Source organism: Talpa europaea (genome assembly GCF_964194135.1).
Source record: "Talpa europaea genome assembly, chromosome: 6".
In the NCBI taxonomy this organism is placed as follows: Eukaryota; Metazoa; Chordata; class Mammalia; order Eulipotyphla; family Talpidae; genus Talpa; species Talpa europaea.
In genome coordinates, this window is record NC_140072.1 from 132272875 (window position 1) to 132291561 (window position 18687).

The following is an 18687-nucleotide window of genomic DNA, read 5'->3' on the forward strand; positions in this document are numbered from 1 at the left end:
CACACAGCCTTCCCGTACCATGGGCACGGTTACGTTTAAGCCCACCGTGCCAATTTCTCTTACAATAAAAGTCATGGCATTCGGGGACTCCTTGAGGAGGATGGCAAGAAACCTGATCTAGAAGGCTCCATCCCGCTTTAATTTTGATTTGGAAAGCAAATACAAGGCCGTTACCCCATCGCCCCTTCCCTGCCACCCCAAAGAAAACCTGGTTTCGTTCTATTCTAGCCTGCATGAGAGCAAACGAGGAGGGAAGGGTGCCATTGCTTGGGATTCTGTGCTGGAGGAGTGAGGAGGTGGACTTGGGGACTGACCCATGGCAGGCCGGCTCAGCACTCACCCGGACCAACATGCTGTCGGCAAAGGAGGCAGGGTTGTCCACCTCGGTGAAGGCGGGCGGCCCGGTGCCCATGACCTTCCAGCGCACATAGAGTACCCCTGCTCCCCCCACGGCCAAGAGGGTCATTCTGAAGAGGAGGCCCCCGTTTCTGAGTCCACCGATGTTCTGAAACGACACCCCAGAACCCCAATGTCTCAGGCTTCCATATGAAGGTGTGGCCCGGCCCAAGGACAGATGTGCCGGCGTTCTATCCTGGGACTCTGGCGCTGCGCTTTGAAGGGCGGGCTCTTCTGGACTCCAAAATCACAAAAACTACCTCAAAATGGCATTTTCAAACAGCTGGTACCCGACATTTTCCACACCTGGGCTAGAGAGCGCGCACTCACCTCTAGAGACGCACCCTTATGGAGCAGCCGCTGGGCCATTTCCAAGATGTTCACTTTGGCGATCACCAGGATGTCAAAGATGGCGTTCAGGCCCTATGGAGAAAAGCAAGGCAAGCGATGACGGCCGAGCCTATCGGACTGGGCGGCAATTACATATCATGATTTTATGACTGACTTGAGACCAGGAATGTATAGATGAGATAATCAGAGGAGACCCTTACAGTGGTTAAAAGAAAAAAAAAAAGAGAAAAAGAAACCCCCACACACCCTATGTTTCACATAGTCAGCTCCCAGTAATATATTTAATGCTGAGTGCATTCCTGCCGGTCACAGCTTTGTATATGACAGCACTAAAAGATTCAAGACAGCCCAAAATTTGGGCTCTCAGAAGTTCCCCAGAGACCCCTGACTTGCTTTGTGGCCTTTGCCATAAAGCAGCCCCTGCTTATAAAACAGAGTTTTTCCTTGTGCAGTGACTATGCATAAGAAGGAAAAAAGCAGTCACAGACCTGAAAAACGCAGCCACCTATGGAGTCGCACCTCTTACACTGACAGATTTCAGCAAGTGGAGCAGAAGTGGGGGCAGAGAAATTACAGGAAGTCCTCACTCAGTCATGCAAAGGTCCCTAGAAACTGTGACTTTAATGAAATGACTAAAAAATCACCATATTTCTAAATAAAGACTCCAAGCACTTAAAATCAACAACTGTCTTCATTTGCTCCCGCATTTTCCCACAGGATTATTCTAATTCAGTGTCACGAGAGGCCAAAACCTGTCCTGGCAGCCCAGGGTCACGGCGGGCCCTCACCTGGACAGGACACCCGTGCACGCCCACATTCCCTGTGACCTGGACCTGACACCTCAGGTTCTCATCTCTGGGACGTGGGGGGAAGCTGAAGACCCCAAGCCACAGAGACACAGGGGGGTGGCCAGCTCCACACAGACAGTGGCCTGGGCTGGGAACGCCTTTCTTTTTCTCATCAAACGTCATCACGGCACGACGCGGAGTGAAAGGATGTTATTCCACATGTGGAGACGTTAGTCTCAGATTCCGCCTCCCAGCTGTCCCCGGGCTTTCTGCGCTTGCTGGGCACACAGCTGTGATGGAGATGACAGGACGACGAGGGTGACCCTGAGGATGGCAAAGTGTCTCCAGCCGGGTGAGGACAGACCGCTCTATCAATGGGAAGCGCTGCCCACAACGGTTAGGACAGCAATAAGATGTTTTAACTGTGTGAAGCCTCTAGATTTGGGGGGTCTGATGCTGCAGCTCCCCCCATGCTGAGAGCCTCTAGTCGTGACTGACGTTTCTCTCCAGCAGGTGAGGCTGCGTCTGCAGAAGCAGGTTTTATGCCTCGAGTTCCAGACTGAAGCTAGATGACGCTTGGGTCCTACTGTCCACCCTGCAATGGGCTCTATAAATGCTGCTGCTGCACCAGGTGACGTCAACTGGCAGAACTCCCTGCCCCATCGGAACAAAGTGACTGACCATATACACAGATGTGTATATGTCCACATGTGTGCAGACATGTGCATCTACAGAAGCCACCCCTCCACGACTTGGATCTTCTTAATATGGGGCTTTGTGGCTGAGAAGATCATAAATCATCAGCAGCCGGTGGTAATTTGCAGTTTTCAGAGCAGAGATGACATCTCTACTTAACCCTCTCCCAGAGATGCTGGGAGCCATTAATTATCCCAAACACGGGCCAGTGCTGGGTTAATCATTTCAAAGAATCCTGATTTTACTCACCCAAGCGATACCTGATTTTAGTGGGTCACAGAAGACCATTTCTGCCTGGGTGTGAATCATTTTCTCAAAGACAGAAGCTTCCCGCTGGAATGCTGCTGTCTGTTTACGCTTTGTTTTTCTGCCCTGTGCTACAGGACCATCCCAAGGGCTGATGGGATCATGTCACAAGGACTGAGTCAAATACGACTCTGACTCTGCCTCCTCCTTTCCATTTAAATGCAGCATCAAAATGCTGACAGTCTAATCAGATTTCTGACATCAGCTAAATTTCACGATGTATTTTTTTCACATAAATTCAACCTAATTCTTTAGTGCTTTTCAAATGTTAATGAGGTTACCTTGGGAGCATGTTAAATGGAGGTTCTGATTCAGCAGCCTGTGTAGGAGAAGTGGGGTGTCTGTGATCCTAGGTTTCTTTTTTTTTATCTTTTTTTTTTTTTTAAAGATTTATTTATTTATTTATACAAGCACTGGGTACAGTCAGAAGCGTGGGAGGGTGAGAGAATTCACCAGAGCCAGAGTGGGGAACAGAACAGTCAGACCGATGAAATACACTGCTGAGGGGAGCAGTGAGCGCAGCAGGAGAGGTCTGCACACCATGTGGGACCCTCGCCAGTGGCCAGGGATCGAACCGGCGCTGCAGAGGTTGCGGGCAGCTTTGCAGCCCAGTGCTCAACCGTTGCGCCACCGGGGAGGCCCTATGATCCTAGGTTTCCAATACATAACCCACTGGTCTTCAAACAACACTCGGGAGAAGCAAGGGTTCAGCACAGAGCACCTCCATGGGATCATCCTGCCCCCAGGGAGCCATCCCAGGATGTCACCATGGAGGGGGTTTACTGGCATCTAGGGGTACAGGCAGGGATGCTGCTATGCAGACAGTCCCCATATGCAAGAATGATCCAGTCCAAAGTGTCAATAACGCCCAAGTTAGGAAACACTGGCTTAGAGCACACTTTAAAAGATAACTCTTGAAATTCAAGTACCTGGCCACAGTCATACTCTGCGAGCTAATCTTCATCTCACAGATAAAACTCAACAGAACATGGATCTTTCCCTGCCCTGTGCCAAACTCCAAACAGCTCTGACGACACCTATTCTCCCCCCACCCCATTCCTAGCCGGGCCAGTCACAGCCACATTTTTGCTTTCTGTTTCTTCCCTCTACTTCTATCCCAGATTTCTAGAATTCTCTCTAGTAATGGAATGGAGTAAAAGCGGACTTCAATGCCTGTCCCTTCCTGGGGCTTCAATTCAGATCAGAGCTGGAGGGGTGGACACCTGGACTCCCTCGGGCAATCTCACCGGAGACCAAGGGTAATGTGACACACGGCCAGCCCTGTTTAGTCAGGACTAGAACAAGGAGGCGTCAGCCCGTGCCTGTATTTAGGACTGGTGAATTTGATGGCACCCCCCAAATCTCAAACTACTCTTTCCTCTTTTCTACAGGACCTCTCCTAGAAAGCCAGTTATTGCTCTTTAAGAACTTCTATGCTCCATTCCACCAGTTGCTGATAAAAGCCAATGAGAAGTCCACTCCCACCTGAAATGCCAGGTCTAACACAGCACAAGCCCAGGAAGGTCTACACCCGCAAGACGGCACTAGGTCCCAGGTGTCGGGAGGTCCCTGAAGCAGGGCTACTGAGACGTCTGCCCAGGAGGGAAAGGTGCACAGGGAGGGGAGCCCCTTGAGCCTCGGGCCTTACCAGCACGGTGATCCCTTGCTCTTTGCACAGCATGGCCACAGCGCCCAGGAGGATACTCAGCAGCACCCAGAACGTGGAGTGTCTTCCCTCCTTGTTACCTGTCATTGGAGAAAGGAGACACACGAGTCATCCAACCCAGTTCAGTCTTGTTAGCCAGGCACGCACCATAAATAGCCACAATTTCAACCCAGTCTGGTCTTCTGACGGCTTCTCTGCGAGTGACACCCTCTAAATGGAGAGGGTCCTCCCAGGCTCTCTTCAGTGGTACCCCAGCAGGAGGCCTGGGGCCTTTCTTTGACAGGATAGTGATGATGTCCTGGCCATGCGAACAGTGGGTAAGATGCTGGGGTAGAGGTGAGAGTGTGGGGTAAGAAGCGCAGTTGGGGTTGAGCCCTGGTGACAAAAGGTAGTCCCTTCCGCGGACAGCGTGTGTGCTCTACACTGTCTGGTGGGGAGGGAAGTGCAATCTGGGGGCCAAAGTTGAAGGCTTGGGGGGCTAGAGAACAGTCAATTCTGAACAGTTCTGAGAAGAACCACTTGGGCAGGGGAGGGAAGAAGCCTTACTCCTCGATTAAACTCTCATACCTTTAAAATTTTCTTGACTATGTGCATGTATTAAAAATACCAAATATCAAGCATTTTAAAAAATCACTTGGTTTGGTGCTGGCGTCACAGAGAGCGTTCAGTGCACGTTTGTGCCTGTGAATCAGCCAAACTGCCCCAGGACCCAGGGAGATGGGCTTCCCATGGGGCTGTGATGTAGCACTGGTGCTGGCTGATCGGTCACCTTGTCACAAAAACATGCAAGCTCATTATGCAGTGAGAGGAGGCACCAGGGTTCTCATGAGCTGCTGGATTAGGAAACCAACAATTATGTGTTTGGAGAGAGAGCGGGAGGTAGGGGAAGGGATTGTGAGGAGTAATTACATGTATTTGGTGTGTGTGTGTGTGTACACGTGATGCTAATGTGTGTTTTTCTATGTGCGTGCACTTATGTTTGTGTATGTATACACAAGTATGTGTATGAGTGTGCACACGTGTATGTGCCCTTGTATATGGATGTATGCACACACACATATGCATGCAAATGTCTTTGTGAATGTGCAAGGCACACATGCCTGCATACATGTACACATATATGCATGTGATAAACACGAACACAAGAGCAAAATGTACATGTGTGCATTGTGTTTACACACATAAATATGTGTGTATGTATATGCATGTGTGTCCACGTGTGTGAGATGAAAATTCTGAAAGAAGTGATACTAAAAACATCTTGTGACTACTTAACCACTAGCCAGCAAAGCCCAGGTCAGAAGCCTTGAAAGGTGCCAGGCTCTGAGCAGCCAGGGGAGTCTGAGGGGCTCCAAACTGAGAGCAGGACTCACCACCTGTGCCCACCCTGCACGGCTAACCTCACAGCAACATCTTCTGACCTTTCTGGCTCTTCTCGGGAATCCCTGGGTATCAAGTGGCCGCGTTTAAGGTACAAAGAGGCAGGATGGAGGTAATACAAGGAAGTCTTATTTGCCAGTGCAGTTGAGACAACTTAATGCTTTTCACTAGGCCGACTGAGCAGTGGTAAGCCTTGTGGATTTGGAACCACTGTCTCCTTAGACACAACCTACACGCTTGCTCAAAGCCTTTCAAAGCCTCGCTGGCGCCAGCAGGATGAAGGTTCCCTCTGGGGTAGCATTTAAGGCCTCCCTGGGCTGCCCCACTGCTCCCTCCCCCATCTCTATCCCAGGCCCACTCCCTGCTCTTAGGTGAGAACGCCCCTGGCGAATCCCCCCACTTCCAAAGCTTTCGAACCTCTGCCTCCTGGGCAGTGCCTTTTAATGCCCTTGTTTTGTTCCACAGTGAGAGCAGCAAACAGTCCTCCTGCCTGCAGGTCTGACTGCAGAGAGCAGGGTCTGCCCCCCTCCCCTCAGAGGCCTTACTGGACCCCCTAAGTTGTTGGCGGCAGCACCCCAAACAGCCTGTGTCGCAATCTGCCGCAACACTTCACACAGATCAGAACCAACATTAGAGTTTCTGAATTTCCCCAAGGGACGTTTCTCTACCTTGCACTAAAACCTGGGCGGGTGACTCTTTGCTGTGGGGTCATAGAAAGCTTGCTAGCATCCCGACTGTAGTGACAGGAAGGCACAGAGCAGGATCTCTATGATTCAAGCAGACGGGTGAAGGAGAGGAGTCCTGGAGCCCTCGGGGGCTTTTTCAGGCTTTTATTGAGTTTACCAGGTACACGGCAGGCAGGGGTGCGGGACGCTGGAAGACCTCCTAGCCCCTAGTGAATCTTCACTCTTTCTGGGCTCTCTGGTGTTCTCTTGTGGCCTCTGCTTCTATGCTGGTTCTCTTCCAGTCTCTCGCTTGCTGTTCTGGTGCTTCCATTTTCTCTGGCGTCCCCGTGACGCCCCCTTAGGAGCCCAGTCTCTCAGTCCAGGTGTATCGCACCCATGTATGCCCACACCCTACTCCAGGTGCCCGCCATCAGGCATGCATTCAGGATCCATCATCAATCCTAATGGCGGGAGGGTGAAAAGCCTGACAATCATTTACCCTACACGGAGCTTCTACCTATTTGAGGCCACAGCAATCTGGTTGTCAACGATGACAACTGAAAATGTCCCAGACTTTGCCAGACGTCCCTAGAGTGGGTGGGGAGAAGGGGAGAAGAAATCACCCCCATCGAGACCACTGCCCTCCACCAGAGCCACCCCTGGACACGGAGCTGCACCTGGCCCCATCAGACGTAGGCCCAGGTCCCACCAGCCTGCGGATTCAGCAGCTCCAAGGTGGAGCCCGACAGGCCGTCCGACGGGCTTCCAGGTGGTTCTGTGCTCCCACAAGCCCTGAAGCATCCCCGACTGGAAGCCTGCTCATGGCTGCCCCGTGCACCAGCATGGCTGGAGCATGAATGTGAGGCGGGGCGCGGCCTGCAGGCTGTGGCAGGGCAGCACACGTCGGCTGGTTGACGAGGGGCTATTCTCTGTGGCCCAAGGCCGAGGCACAGAGGCACAGGGCAGCCATGCCCCAGTGCGCCTCAGAACCGTGTAGACGGTCTCCCTGACAGCCGTGGGGAAGCCAGAATCCATTTCCAGCTGCTTCCAGGCCAGACACAAGGCCTTGACCTCAGCAAAGTTAGCTGCGTATTATTAACTTCCCAAGAGCCCGTTCCGGCCTTAAACTTTGTGTTGTTAGAATATTCTTTCCTAGGGTGAGCCCTGCCTGCCCCCCTAAACTTCTGGTGTGAACTGCCTCGGAGTAACGTCTGTCCAATGCTTCAGGCAGTGTGGTGTCTGAAAGTCAAGTTCTCTTCCTGAAAACCATCAAATCTTAGCATATTTAATCCTATCATGCAAACAAAGGGCAACGTCACTTGTACAAACTAATTATCTTTTATGTAGGTAACACCAAAAGATTACAATGACAGCCAGAACTGCAAAACCCTGTGAAATTAAACATGTTTGAGTGTTTGCATATTCACTGGGATTTATTATTTTCTTCAGGCATTTGCTAGCAACCACTGGCAAGCAAGTGTTCGCAGATACCAAAGCGTATTAAAAATGATGCCCAACAGGCCTCCCCTGGTGGCGCAGCGGTTGAGTGCTGGGCTGTGAAGTTGACCGCAGCCTCTGCAGCACCCGTTCGATCCCTGGCCGCCGGCGAGGGTCCCACTTGGCGTGACAGACCTCTCCAGCCTCACCCGCTGCTCCCCTCAGCAGTGTATTTCGTCAGTCTGCCTGTTCTGTTCCCCGCTCTGTCTCTGGTGAATTCTCTCACTCTCCCATGCTTCTGACTGTACCCAGTGCTTGTATAAATAAATAAATAAATCTTAAAAAAAAATAAATAAAAATGATGGCCAAAAAAACCCCTAAGCTAACCAGTGGGCATGGGTTAGGGTATGGGTTTGAGAAAGGTTCACAAGTTTTATTAGCAGCAGAGCACAGGTCCAGTGGTGGACAGCGGTGACCACAGTTCACAAGGCCCAGGGCATAGGGGAGCCCACACCGCCTGCCACGGGCAGAGACGGAAGGCAGACAACACCCTGCAGGCTGTCCCTTCCACCTCGGTATGTGGCTCATTAGCCCTTCTGCCCAGAACACCCTCCCTGCGCCTGTGTCCAAGCACCTTCAGGATTTTCTATATTAGCAGTTTACATGTAAACAGAGGCTTTAAATTACAAATGAACCCATGTGTTCCTCTGGGGTCTCCCTCCAGGCCTGCTCCCGGCCTGGCAGAAGGAGATGGCCCCAGCCTCAACCCCCTGAGCATTCGGTTCAGGAGTTCATAGAGCCCCCCAGACCTTGGCCTCCATTGCCTGCATTCAATTTCTTAAAGCTTCTTCCACTCCCACAGCTCGTGTTCAGAGCTCTTAATGAAATATACTACGATTTTCCAAAACAATGTCTCTGTTCTTAACATTAAAAGCTGCTTCCGGGCCTCCCCGGTGGCGCAGCGGTTGAGCGCTGGGTTACGAAGCTGCGCGCAGCCTCTGCAGCGCCGGTTCGATCCCTGGCTGCTCCCCGGCCACTGGAGGAGGGTCCCACATGGCGCACAGACCTCTCCTGCCGCCCGCTGCTCCCCTCAGCAGTGTACTTCGGTCCTTCTGCCTGCTCTGCTCCCCGCTCTGGCTCTGGTGAATTCTCTCACCCTCCCGCGCTTCTGACTGTACCCAGTGCATGTGTAAACAAAACAAACAAACAAATAAAATAAATAAATAAAGCATGCCTCTAATAAAAAAAAAAAAAAAATTAAAAAAAAAAAAAGCTGCTTCCTTGATCATGTTACATTTCTTCCTAGAAAAACTGAATTAGCTTGTATTTTATTTTACTACAACACAGACTTATCCCTCCCCCCATGGACCAGTGGCTTTTGATAGGAAAAAAAATCCTAGATTTTTCCATTAAAGCACCTGAAGGACTGTAGTTAAAAGTTCAAAGTAAAATTACTACAGGGCTACTTAAGTGACTTAGTATCTGGCTAAGTCAGAGATTAAATTGAATACAGAAAAATAACATGTAGAAAACTCAGCTTTCAGATTTACTGATCGCCTTCTTCCTCCCTTATCCCGTAAGTTCACTTCTCAAACCCCAAATTTCTGTAAGGGACCTTCCTCCATCTCTCAAATCTTACAGCATGATTCTTTTGGAAGAGCCCTACTCTTTACCTTTCTCTGTGCTCCTGGTTTTATTGAAACATGTCTAAGTGAAAACACAGGAAAGGCGCAGACACTGTTTCTTTGCTGAAGAAGTCTCCTCAGTTTCAGTGTCTATTAACACTGTGTCACTTCTCAACAGTGGTGATTTCAAACAGATGAACACAGATACAAAAATTCTCAGCAAAAATACTAACAAACTGAATTGAACAAAACATTAAAAGGATCACACACCACAAACAAGGGGTATTTATTCCAGGGATGCAAGGGCGGTTCGACATTTGCAAATCAATTAATGTAGTATACTATATTAACAAAGAGGAGAACAGGAACCATATGGTGATATCAATAGATGCAGTGAAAGCATCTGACATGATTCAACACCCACTAATGATACAAACTCTTAATAAAACGGGGCTAGAAGCAACATACCTCAATATAATTAGGCTGGTAAAAACAATGAAAGCTTTTCCTTTAAGATCAGAAACAAAACAAGGTGGTCTACTCTCAGAAGCGCTGTTCAATTTTGTATTACAGGTCTTAAAGCAATTAGACAAGAAGAAGAAATAAAAGGAATCCAGACTGGTAACGAAGAAGTGAAGCTGCCATTATTTACAGATAACACAGCAGTATATGTTCATACATATGGAAACACACACACACACACACACACACACACAACTTCCTAAAAGACCCCATTAAAAAACTATTAGAACTACTAGATGAGTATAGTAAAGTGGCAGGATACAAAATCTTTTGCATCCTATATGGAAACAAGTGAGAAGGAAAAAGAAATTAAGAAAACTCAAGCACATCAAAAAGAATTAAATACCTTGGAATAAATTGAACAAAGGAGGCGACCGACCTATAGGACAAAAACTACAAGACATTCTTGAGAGATACAGAACAAGATACAAGGCAATGGAAATACAGTCCATGCTCATTAATGCGGATAATTAATGTGCTCAAAGTATCCATCCTACAAAAACATTATACAGATTCAACACAATTCTTATCACATTTTCAGGAAGTGAGTTTGCTTATTTAAATCCAAGTCTCCCTTCCCCAGCGCTGAGCAGGTTAGACTTTTGAGAAGATCTCAGCAGCCAACAAACCAAGCATGCACACATTTCAGTTTTTCCAGAATCCAAACCACAAACCTTAATTTATTAATATTTTAAAACTACTCTGTGTCCATGTTACAAAGGTGTGATATGTGAGTGCCTGATACACCAGCTCACAGAGCACTGGTCAAGAAAGGCCTTATAGAAACTAAGTCATCAAACCAAGATGGTCCTGAATTTGGGGACACTCAGCCTAGTAGACTCTGGGCATAAACAGGCTTCTGCTCCTGAACAGTTCTATCCTTGGAATTGCCCAAATTAAGATTTTCTCTGAGTCTTGATTTGTCAGGGTGACTAATGCTAACAATTGTCAATACACAGCATTATCTAGATAAACATGGACTTCTGTGACTATGTTCTTATTTAGTAAGTAATGCAAGCCCTTCTTTTATTTCCAAGTCTAAGCATTTTAATAACACAATGAAAACAGCAATGGCAATGAGTTGCTGCACAATAAATAGTTTCAGTATTTCCATGTCTACTAGCAGAAGTCCTATTCTCAGATGATATTTCTTATGCAATTATGACATGTAACTTAATAGCAAAAGTTAAGGATTTGCTTATTAACGTGAAGTCAGGTCTTTTCACTTGACTTTAGAGTTTGAACCTCCTCACAATGTACTAATCTCCATCACATAAGACTCAAAAAGGAAAACTTAAAAACAATTATGTATGGAATGTACAAAGGGCATAAGAAATATGATTATTTTAAATTTAGGAGGAATAAATGAAATCGGTAAAACTAAATCCTGAGGTTGATGTCACCTCCAGTGCAGTTGCATTCATGAATATTTTTATTCCAGGAACTCTTCCCCAATTAGGGAATGCCAACGGGTCCACAGCACTATGCAAACATCTGAGGACCAGCACCCAGAGTCCTCTGTGCCATCGACATCTGGTCTGTTAACTTTGAAGCAACAGTGACCCAGTGAAAAAACCCACCCTTTCCTGGGGTCATCACCCATCACCAAAGACAAGTGGCTGCACCAGCAAACACCAACAGAGTAGGGCCAAGACTCCGCAGACACCAGCTCAAGAAGGCTTCCCCTGCTCCATTCCATGTCTCCACTACCTCAGATAATTCAACCACTTAGGTAGATGGAGGCAAAAACTAATGGAGAGGAAGGAGCTTGGGGGGGGGGGGAAAGCCCCCAAATACACTCACAGAAAGACACTTGTCAGGGCTGACACCCACAAGTGCCAACAGAAGTGATCAATTTAATGAAGCATGTTCCTGGGCTTGGCACGACTCTGTAGTGGGAAGATCTTGCAGAAAAAGCAACGCATTGTACAAGTGACCCTCTTCATCCCTCGCTGCCTTCAAACTGGCATGGCCTGGCGAGTATGGGAACCAGGCCACCCTGCAGGTGCCCCCACGCTCCCTGCCAGGGAGACACTATGAGCTTCAGACCCGCCTTTCAAAGCTGGAACCAGCCAAGCACAGCGCCACCCGCTGGGGAAGGCAGCGCGGCCCTTCTCAAAGACAGGACCGTTTGGGGAAAGTCAGGCAACGGAGGAACCAAAGAAATGCAAAGGCAGAGAAGAGAACCCGCGTGGACACTTGCAGAACCCAGTGGGGACTGGGTCTAAACACAAGAACCTTATACTATGTGAATCACCCAATCACCCTATTCTTAAAAACCAAAAAACCAAAAAATCAAAACAAAAAAAAACCCTAAATAATTCTAAGTGGAAGACAAACATATCTCATCAGCATGATAAAGGAGGAGGAAATGATGTCTCAAATTAAGAGCTACCCTATGAGCTATGAGAAGGACAGCACATGGTCGGTAATGTTGAGGAGATTTCAGATCTGGTCTTTATCATAGTTTAGAATGTAAAATGGTTGTCCTAGGGACGTAGCAAGTCCCATCCCCTCCTTGAAAAGAGTCTCTCCTTCCCACTATGAGAATAATTACATTTCTGTTCTCAGTCTGCAATCCTGAGAAACAAGCATTTTAAGATATTTGTTTAGGAGAAAATGATCTGGACTCTTCTTGCAAGCTGATCATGCAAGGGATTATCTGTTTTCAATCCCAAACACTAGGTTTTGAGAGAGAAATGTTGACAAGATGTCTTCCCATGAAAATAATGTGTTCTGGGCTCTCAGAAATAATAACTGGTTCACTCTCAACATGACTTTTTCTTTCTTGAAGGAAAAATATGCTTTCTTGAAAAAAATGTTCCTTTTTTGGGGGGGAGGGGCCTCCCCAGTGGCGCAGCGGGTTGAGCGCAGCGCTGTGAAGCTGTCCGCAGCCTCTGCAGTGCTGGTTGGATTCCCCCACGGCGCGGCAGACCTCTCCTGTCTCGCCCGCTGCTCCCCTCAGCAGTGTCTTCAGTCAGTCTGCCTGTTCTGCTCCCCGCTCTGTCTCTGGTGAATCCTCTCACCCTCCTGCGCCTCTGACCTGTACCCCAGTTCTTGTATAAATAAAAATAATTCTTTAAAAAAGAAGTTTCTTTTTTTTGAGAGGAAAAAATGTTGCAAAAGTTCTTACTTGGAAATATTTTTTTAATCAAAAAAAAAATTAAAAGGCAGATTTTATGTGAGATTTTTTTTTTCCACTTTCTGAAAATGTCAAGATTCTAGAGGTTAGCACAAAATTGCCTGTTAATAAACTCAGAAAGTTTTGAAACTGTACAGAGCTTTAGAAGACAGATCTCTTATCTGCAGAGGGTAAGGAGGTTGCCAAAAAGAAATGTATCCTCTGAAGAGCTTTTAAACTAGTTGAAACATTAAGTTCAGCTTATGTGATGTTTTCTTCCTTTACAAAAAAAGTATCAATTCTGTTTCTAGGTAGAAATCTTTCTATAATTTCAAGATTATGTGTAACTAATGCTAAATCTTTATTTGAAAGTGTTCAGACCCAAAAACAAAAATGGAAACACCAGCTCACTTTAAATATTGTTGTAACAATAAACAGCATTAGTATGTGTAAGCAAAGCAACATAAAAAGAGGAACAGCAACTCTAGAGCAAGGAATGCTGGTTTGGGGTCCAGCATTTCCAAACAAGTGAATAACCCGAACCACCCAGACAAGGAATCAGCATCTCCGTGACAACAACTGTGCTAATTCCTCAGCTTCTGGTCCAGTCACACTGACTAAAGGGGCCAACAAAAATGATTCACTGCTAAGACATCTCAAAGCCGAAATGAAAGTATCAACGCCTGAATCTAGTCTCAAGGGCCTTTCGGTTGGACTGAAGGAAATCTAATGGAGCAGATGAAAGAAATGAGCAGTGAGCAGTAGGAAACAGAAGCGCCACATGGCTGGCCCAAAGGAAGGAAATCGCTGTCTCGAAAAGGTCCCTGCACCCAAATCCTCACTGCAGCTTCACTCAGCTCTGCCCAAGACGGGGATGCAGCCGAAGTGTCCACCAGGAGATGGACTCTGGGATACATTTACAAGGAGCATCCTGAAGCCACAAGAAGGAAGGAAATTGAGCCATTTGTGACAAACTGGATGGGCCTGGAGGGCGTGACGCTAAATGAAATAAGTCAGAGAAAGGCATACACTGTGTGATCTCACTATATATGGAATGCAGAAGCCAGGTTCAGGCGGATTATCTGGAGGTGATGACACTAAGTGAAATAAATCAGGGAGTGAAGACTGGATGGTTTCACTCATTTGAGGAATATAAACCACCAGAGAAAACAGGCTGGCAAAACAAGAGGAATCCTTACACTCTGTGAATTATCTACCAGTTTCCAGAGGGGAGGGGCAGAAGGAGGGGGTAGGGCGGGAAGAGGCTGGGCCCTGGAGCTCTGGGAAGGGCAGGTGAAGCATGTGCACATAGGGGGTGAAGCTGTACTCCCCAAATTAGTTATACAAATGAGTGGCAAATCAATAAAATGTGAGAGCAAAAAAGCCACAGTCACAGACACAACAGAATGTCTTTTGCAGAAGTGAGGGATGGAGGGTGATAAAGTGGATGTGGGGGATCATAAAGTGAAAACTTCCAGTTACAATCAGTCCCGGGGATGTCGGGCACAGCCGGCGACTGCAGCGACGACACTGCACCGAATATGTGCAAGGTGTTGGGATGTGAGTTCCCCATCACCATGGAGAGCTGTGTGATCATGAGCTGGTGGACGCGGGCCAGACCCGTGACTGTCTCACAATACAGACAGAGCAAATCATCACGGTGCCCCCCTAAAATGCTGTATGTCGACTACATCTCTACTAAATAATCAACTGCAGGTTCCACGGCAAAGCAGAAACTAATGATCGGCACAAAGGTCCCAGTCATCAGCTCTGTAGAGGCACAGCATGGGGAAAAGGGGGTACAGTGAGCGCCATTGCGGGGGGCACAGGGCGAGTGACAATCAGAACAGGCCACTCCTTGACATTCTGAGTAACAGCAGCTGTATTTCAATCAAAATACACCGGACGGCCATCCTGCAAGGGCAGGAGTGGATACGCTGCAGCTTGTATGTCCCTGGCAGTGGACACAGGACAGCACAAAGGGCGCCCTTCGTGTCTGACTAATTACTAGTGAAAGGATGAAAGACCTGAATGGAGAAGCCTTGATGCTGCTTTAGAGCAGACTCAGAAACGGGTCTTACCACGAATGATGGGTGCAGATGGGGGTCTCGCTGCTGCTGCTGGGGATGGCTCAATTCGTCTGTGAGCACCTTGCTCCTCTTACCAGGACTCGAAGTCACCAGGTGGGGGGGACAACACTGACAGGAGCTGTAAGGATTGGCCCAAACAGCTGTGCATCACCTACAGATAGAGACTAGTCCCTGCCCCAGCATATTTAAAGAGGAAGGTGGAAATCTGAAACAAAAGTTGCTGAAAACAGCACCTGTGTCAACAGAGACTAGGAAAGATCCTAAGGGGCTCCATCACAGTCTAAGGGCTTGTGGGGAGGGACAACAAGGAGGGGAGGAGAGAACCAGAGGCTGGTCCCATGCTACTGGCCAGGAGGCGCGAGGGGGCCGGGCCAGAAGTCAGGTCCTCACCCCTCCCGCCTCGCCCCACTGTGGGGCTCACAGGTCCTTGCGGGAGGGGCCAGAGCAGGACTTAGGTGTGCGGGGTCTTCTCCCAAGACAGCTGGTGACAGTGGGTGTAGGTCCCTCCAAGAGTCCAGGTTGTTTGCTCTGGGCCTCTGGTGCCACATCCGCCTTAGCAGGCAGGCTTCCATCATTCCATGACAGTCTGTGATGTGACACAATGAGGGGGGGCTGCAAAGAGCAGCGAACACCACCCCAGAAGGATGGGGTGAACAGCTGGAGAGATGTTTTCCTTGCGCTCCCAGGAAAAGGCGATTATGATTTCAACTCAAAGCCTGCCTGGGCAGTGGAGGCAGTCAGAGGACAGAGAGGACACAAAGCCCATGGCCAATAATTATGTTCAGGGTCAAGGCCGACGTCTAGAGAAGGTAAAGGGGCATCCTCCCAGAGCTTTCTATTTCCAAAGACTAAGTAAGCCCCGGGCGGCTGCAAAGGGCCAAACCACCCGGGAGAGGGTCCCTTGGTGCTGTTTTAATCTAGCCTTTCCTTTTCCTAAAGTGGATTCAAGTGAACAGGGAAGCAGATCTGGGAAGGAGGTCAACAGAAAGGTTTCTTCAAAGGTTTCCCGAATGACCCATTCATATTCTAACTATTCCCAGTAACTGCAAACAAGTTAAAATCAACTCTCATTCTTGAAAGGGTTTCCAAGGAGTCATAGCTACAGCTGCCATCGGTGTGCAAACATGAAGTATTTGCGGGTTAACTTTCTTGAAAATACTTATGACCTTAACATTAAAGGCCCAGCAATTTCTTTCCAATTTTAAAGTTTATATATAAACTCTAAATGTTAAAAGAATGCTACAAGACCCAAAAGAGAGGTCACAGTGCTAGTTACAGTTAAGACAGTTCTGTCCATTCTGAAGCCTCCTGCTGCAACAACTTCTCAGCAATCAAAGTATAATTGAAAAACTATTGCATATTAAGCACCTTTACCTTAGTTTCCAAAGGCTTTATTAAAAAAAAATCTTTTTTATGCATGACTCCACGAAACAGTTTCAGGGTTTACAATCAAATCCCAAATAGAAGAAGACATAAGAATATATAACATTTATGAACTAGTTAGAGAAATGCTTAGTAAAGGACCCAAGAAAAGAATATAAAATGTCTTTAGCTTTTCACCATTCTGTGACTGCTTCATTAAAGGAGGCTAATAGAGATATGTTCACTGTGCAGAAAAATTTTTAGTCTCCTGATAGTTTCTCTACGATTCTGCAACCTTAGCAATAGTAATGATGCACCCTGCATACTAAAGCCAGCCACATTTAGTACTGTCCTCAAAAGGCATTTCTGATGTCTTTGAAGTGTATCCAGAATAGTTACTTTAAAGGGGGATATGCAGAAATTAATAAAATGACACTTCACTGAACTTAAAAAGGGCTGGCTTGGAGAAAACCATGACTGAGGCATGACTGCAAATACTGAGAACATCAAAACAGTATGCCCCATCCTAGAAGAGCTCAGCATCCTGCCTAAGTCTTCTTGTAGGGAGAAAAAAAAGGATTTAAAAAGTTGTTTATTACTCTTTGAAAGAGTCTGTTGGTACACCAACATTCAAAACAGCATTATTAATACCATCCAAAAAAGTGGAAACAATGCAAATGCCCACTGACAGACGAATAAAGAAAATGTGGTCCATAATACAATGGAATATTACTCAGCCTTAAAAAAGGAACAGAATTCTGACACAAGCTACAACATGGACGAACCTTGAGGACCTCATGCTAAGGTAATAAGCCAGTCACAAAAGGACAAATATTGTAAGATCCCACTTAAACAAGGTACCTAGAACTGTCAAAATCATAGACAGAATTGCAGCTACCCAGGGCTAAGGGGGAAGTGAGGAGTTACCGTTTGCTGGGTACAGAATTATAGTTTGGAAGATGAAAAAGTCACTAGTACGGATGGTGGGGATGATTGCATAACAATATGAATGTATTAAACGTCACAGAACGGGTCGATTTTAAATGGTTGAAATCAGAAATTTTATCTTATATATATTTTAACAAAATAAAAATAAGAGGAAAATCCATTGGGGCTTAAATAATAGAACCAGCTGTTTGTGTCTGCTACAAACTCCTACTCATTTATAGGACATTAAAAAAAAATCACAACAAAAGAACCTGGTCTGTGTACCATTTGTACCTTCCAAAAGCATTTCCTCAAAGGCAAACTTGTGTTGGAAACTCTTTGAGAATCCTTCAGAGCAGACAGACAGGTAAGTGACCCCACCAACACTGATTCTGGGGAGTGGCATCCCTGGGAGTTGGAGGGAGGCAGAGAAAAGAAAGGAGATGTTGTTTGACTTTCTAGAAGTTTGTCTCCCAAATCCATAGAGGCCCCGGGGATGGCGCCATGTGGCAGAGGGTGAGAGAGGAGGGGCAGTGGAGACGGGAGGAAGCAGGAGTTCTCAAACTGCTTTAATTTCAGAACAGGTGATTTTTTTTGTTCAATTGGGAGATGGGTTCACAGCTGTTGGTTTTACTGTATGACTTACTACTTAAATATCCTCTATGTACTATGGCATCAATTATTTTATAAATGTATTCCATCCATATTCTAACATTTTTAAGTTGTTCATGTTTAATTGCTAAATTATAGTGTTACATTGGGTTTAATAAAATTCCTCCCAAGCCCATAACAAAATGATTAAATCACTTGCTTTATGTAATGCTGGAAGGATGCTAACCTTTAAGAATATATGATCTGCTTGCCTTAGATGAAAACAAGGTTTTAAAGATTTTTAAGAAGTCATCAAATCTGTTTATTTTTAATCTGGTGACACACCTGGTCATTAAAAAAAACCAACATCCTTTTTAAAAAGTGAAAAAAAATAGTGGCGACATTGACCCAGGAAACCTCTGGCCCCAACGCTCAGCTAAACTAGGTCAAGTTGCAGCCCATCTGGCTCCATCTCTATGCTGCTCAGCTTACGATGAAGCAAATCCTAGAACTTATGTCAACTCATCCATAAACATTTCAGTGTGTGTCTCTAAAAGAAAAGGATTTTTTTTAAAGCATATAAGCAATGTCACCATCACACCTAATGTTTTAATGATTTGCCATCAGAACGGAATGTGTCTATTGCCCTCTGTCGTGACCGTGTGATAAGCCTGCCTCTGTGGCCCCAGAGCACAGGAAAGCAGGGAGCACAGTGCAGCTGCTCTGGCCCTGAAGTCGGCTAGACAGAGGGTAACCCTGTGTCT

General features: G+C 46.8%; 1 protein-coding gene across 3 annotated transcripts in view; it reads right to left on the bottom strand.

Annotated features, from left to right (window-relative positions):
• Positions 1–18687, bottom strand: part of TMTC4 (transmembrane O-mannosyltransferase targeting cadherins 4) — a gene marked incomplete at both ends in the record, with an annotated part of 49334 nt that overhangs the window by 18288 nt on the left and 12359 nt on the right. For 2 of the 3 annotated variants that reach the window (XM_084234747.1, XM_084234746.1), the window contains 3 exons: positions 341–505; positions 727–819; positions 4186–4283. In XM_084234747.1, the coding sequence (XP_084090873.1) occupies positions 341–505; positions 727–819; positions 4186–4283 (356 nt within the window). The remainder of the gene's footprint in view (positions 1–340; positions 506–726; positions 820–4185; positions 4284–18687) is intronic. The other variant, XM_084234745.1, reaches the window with a different exon arrangement.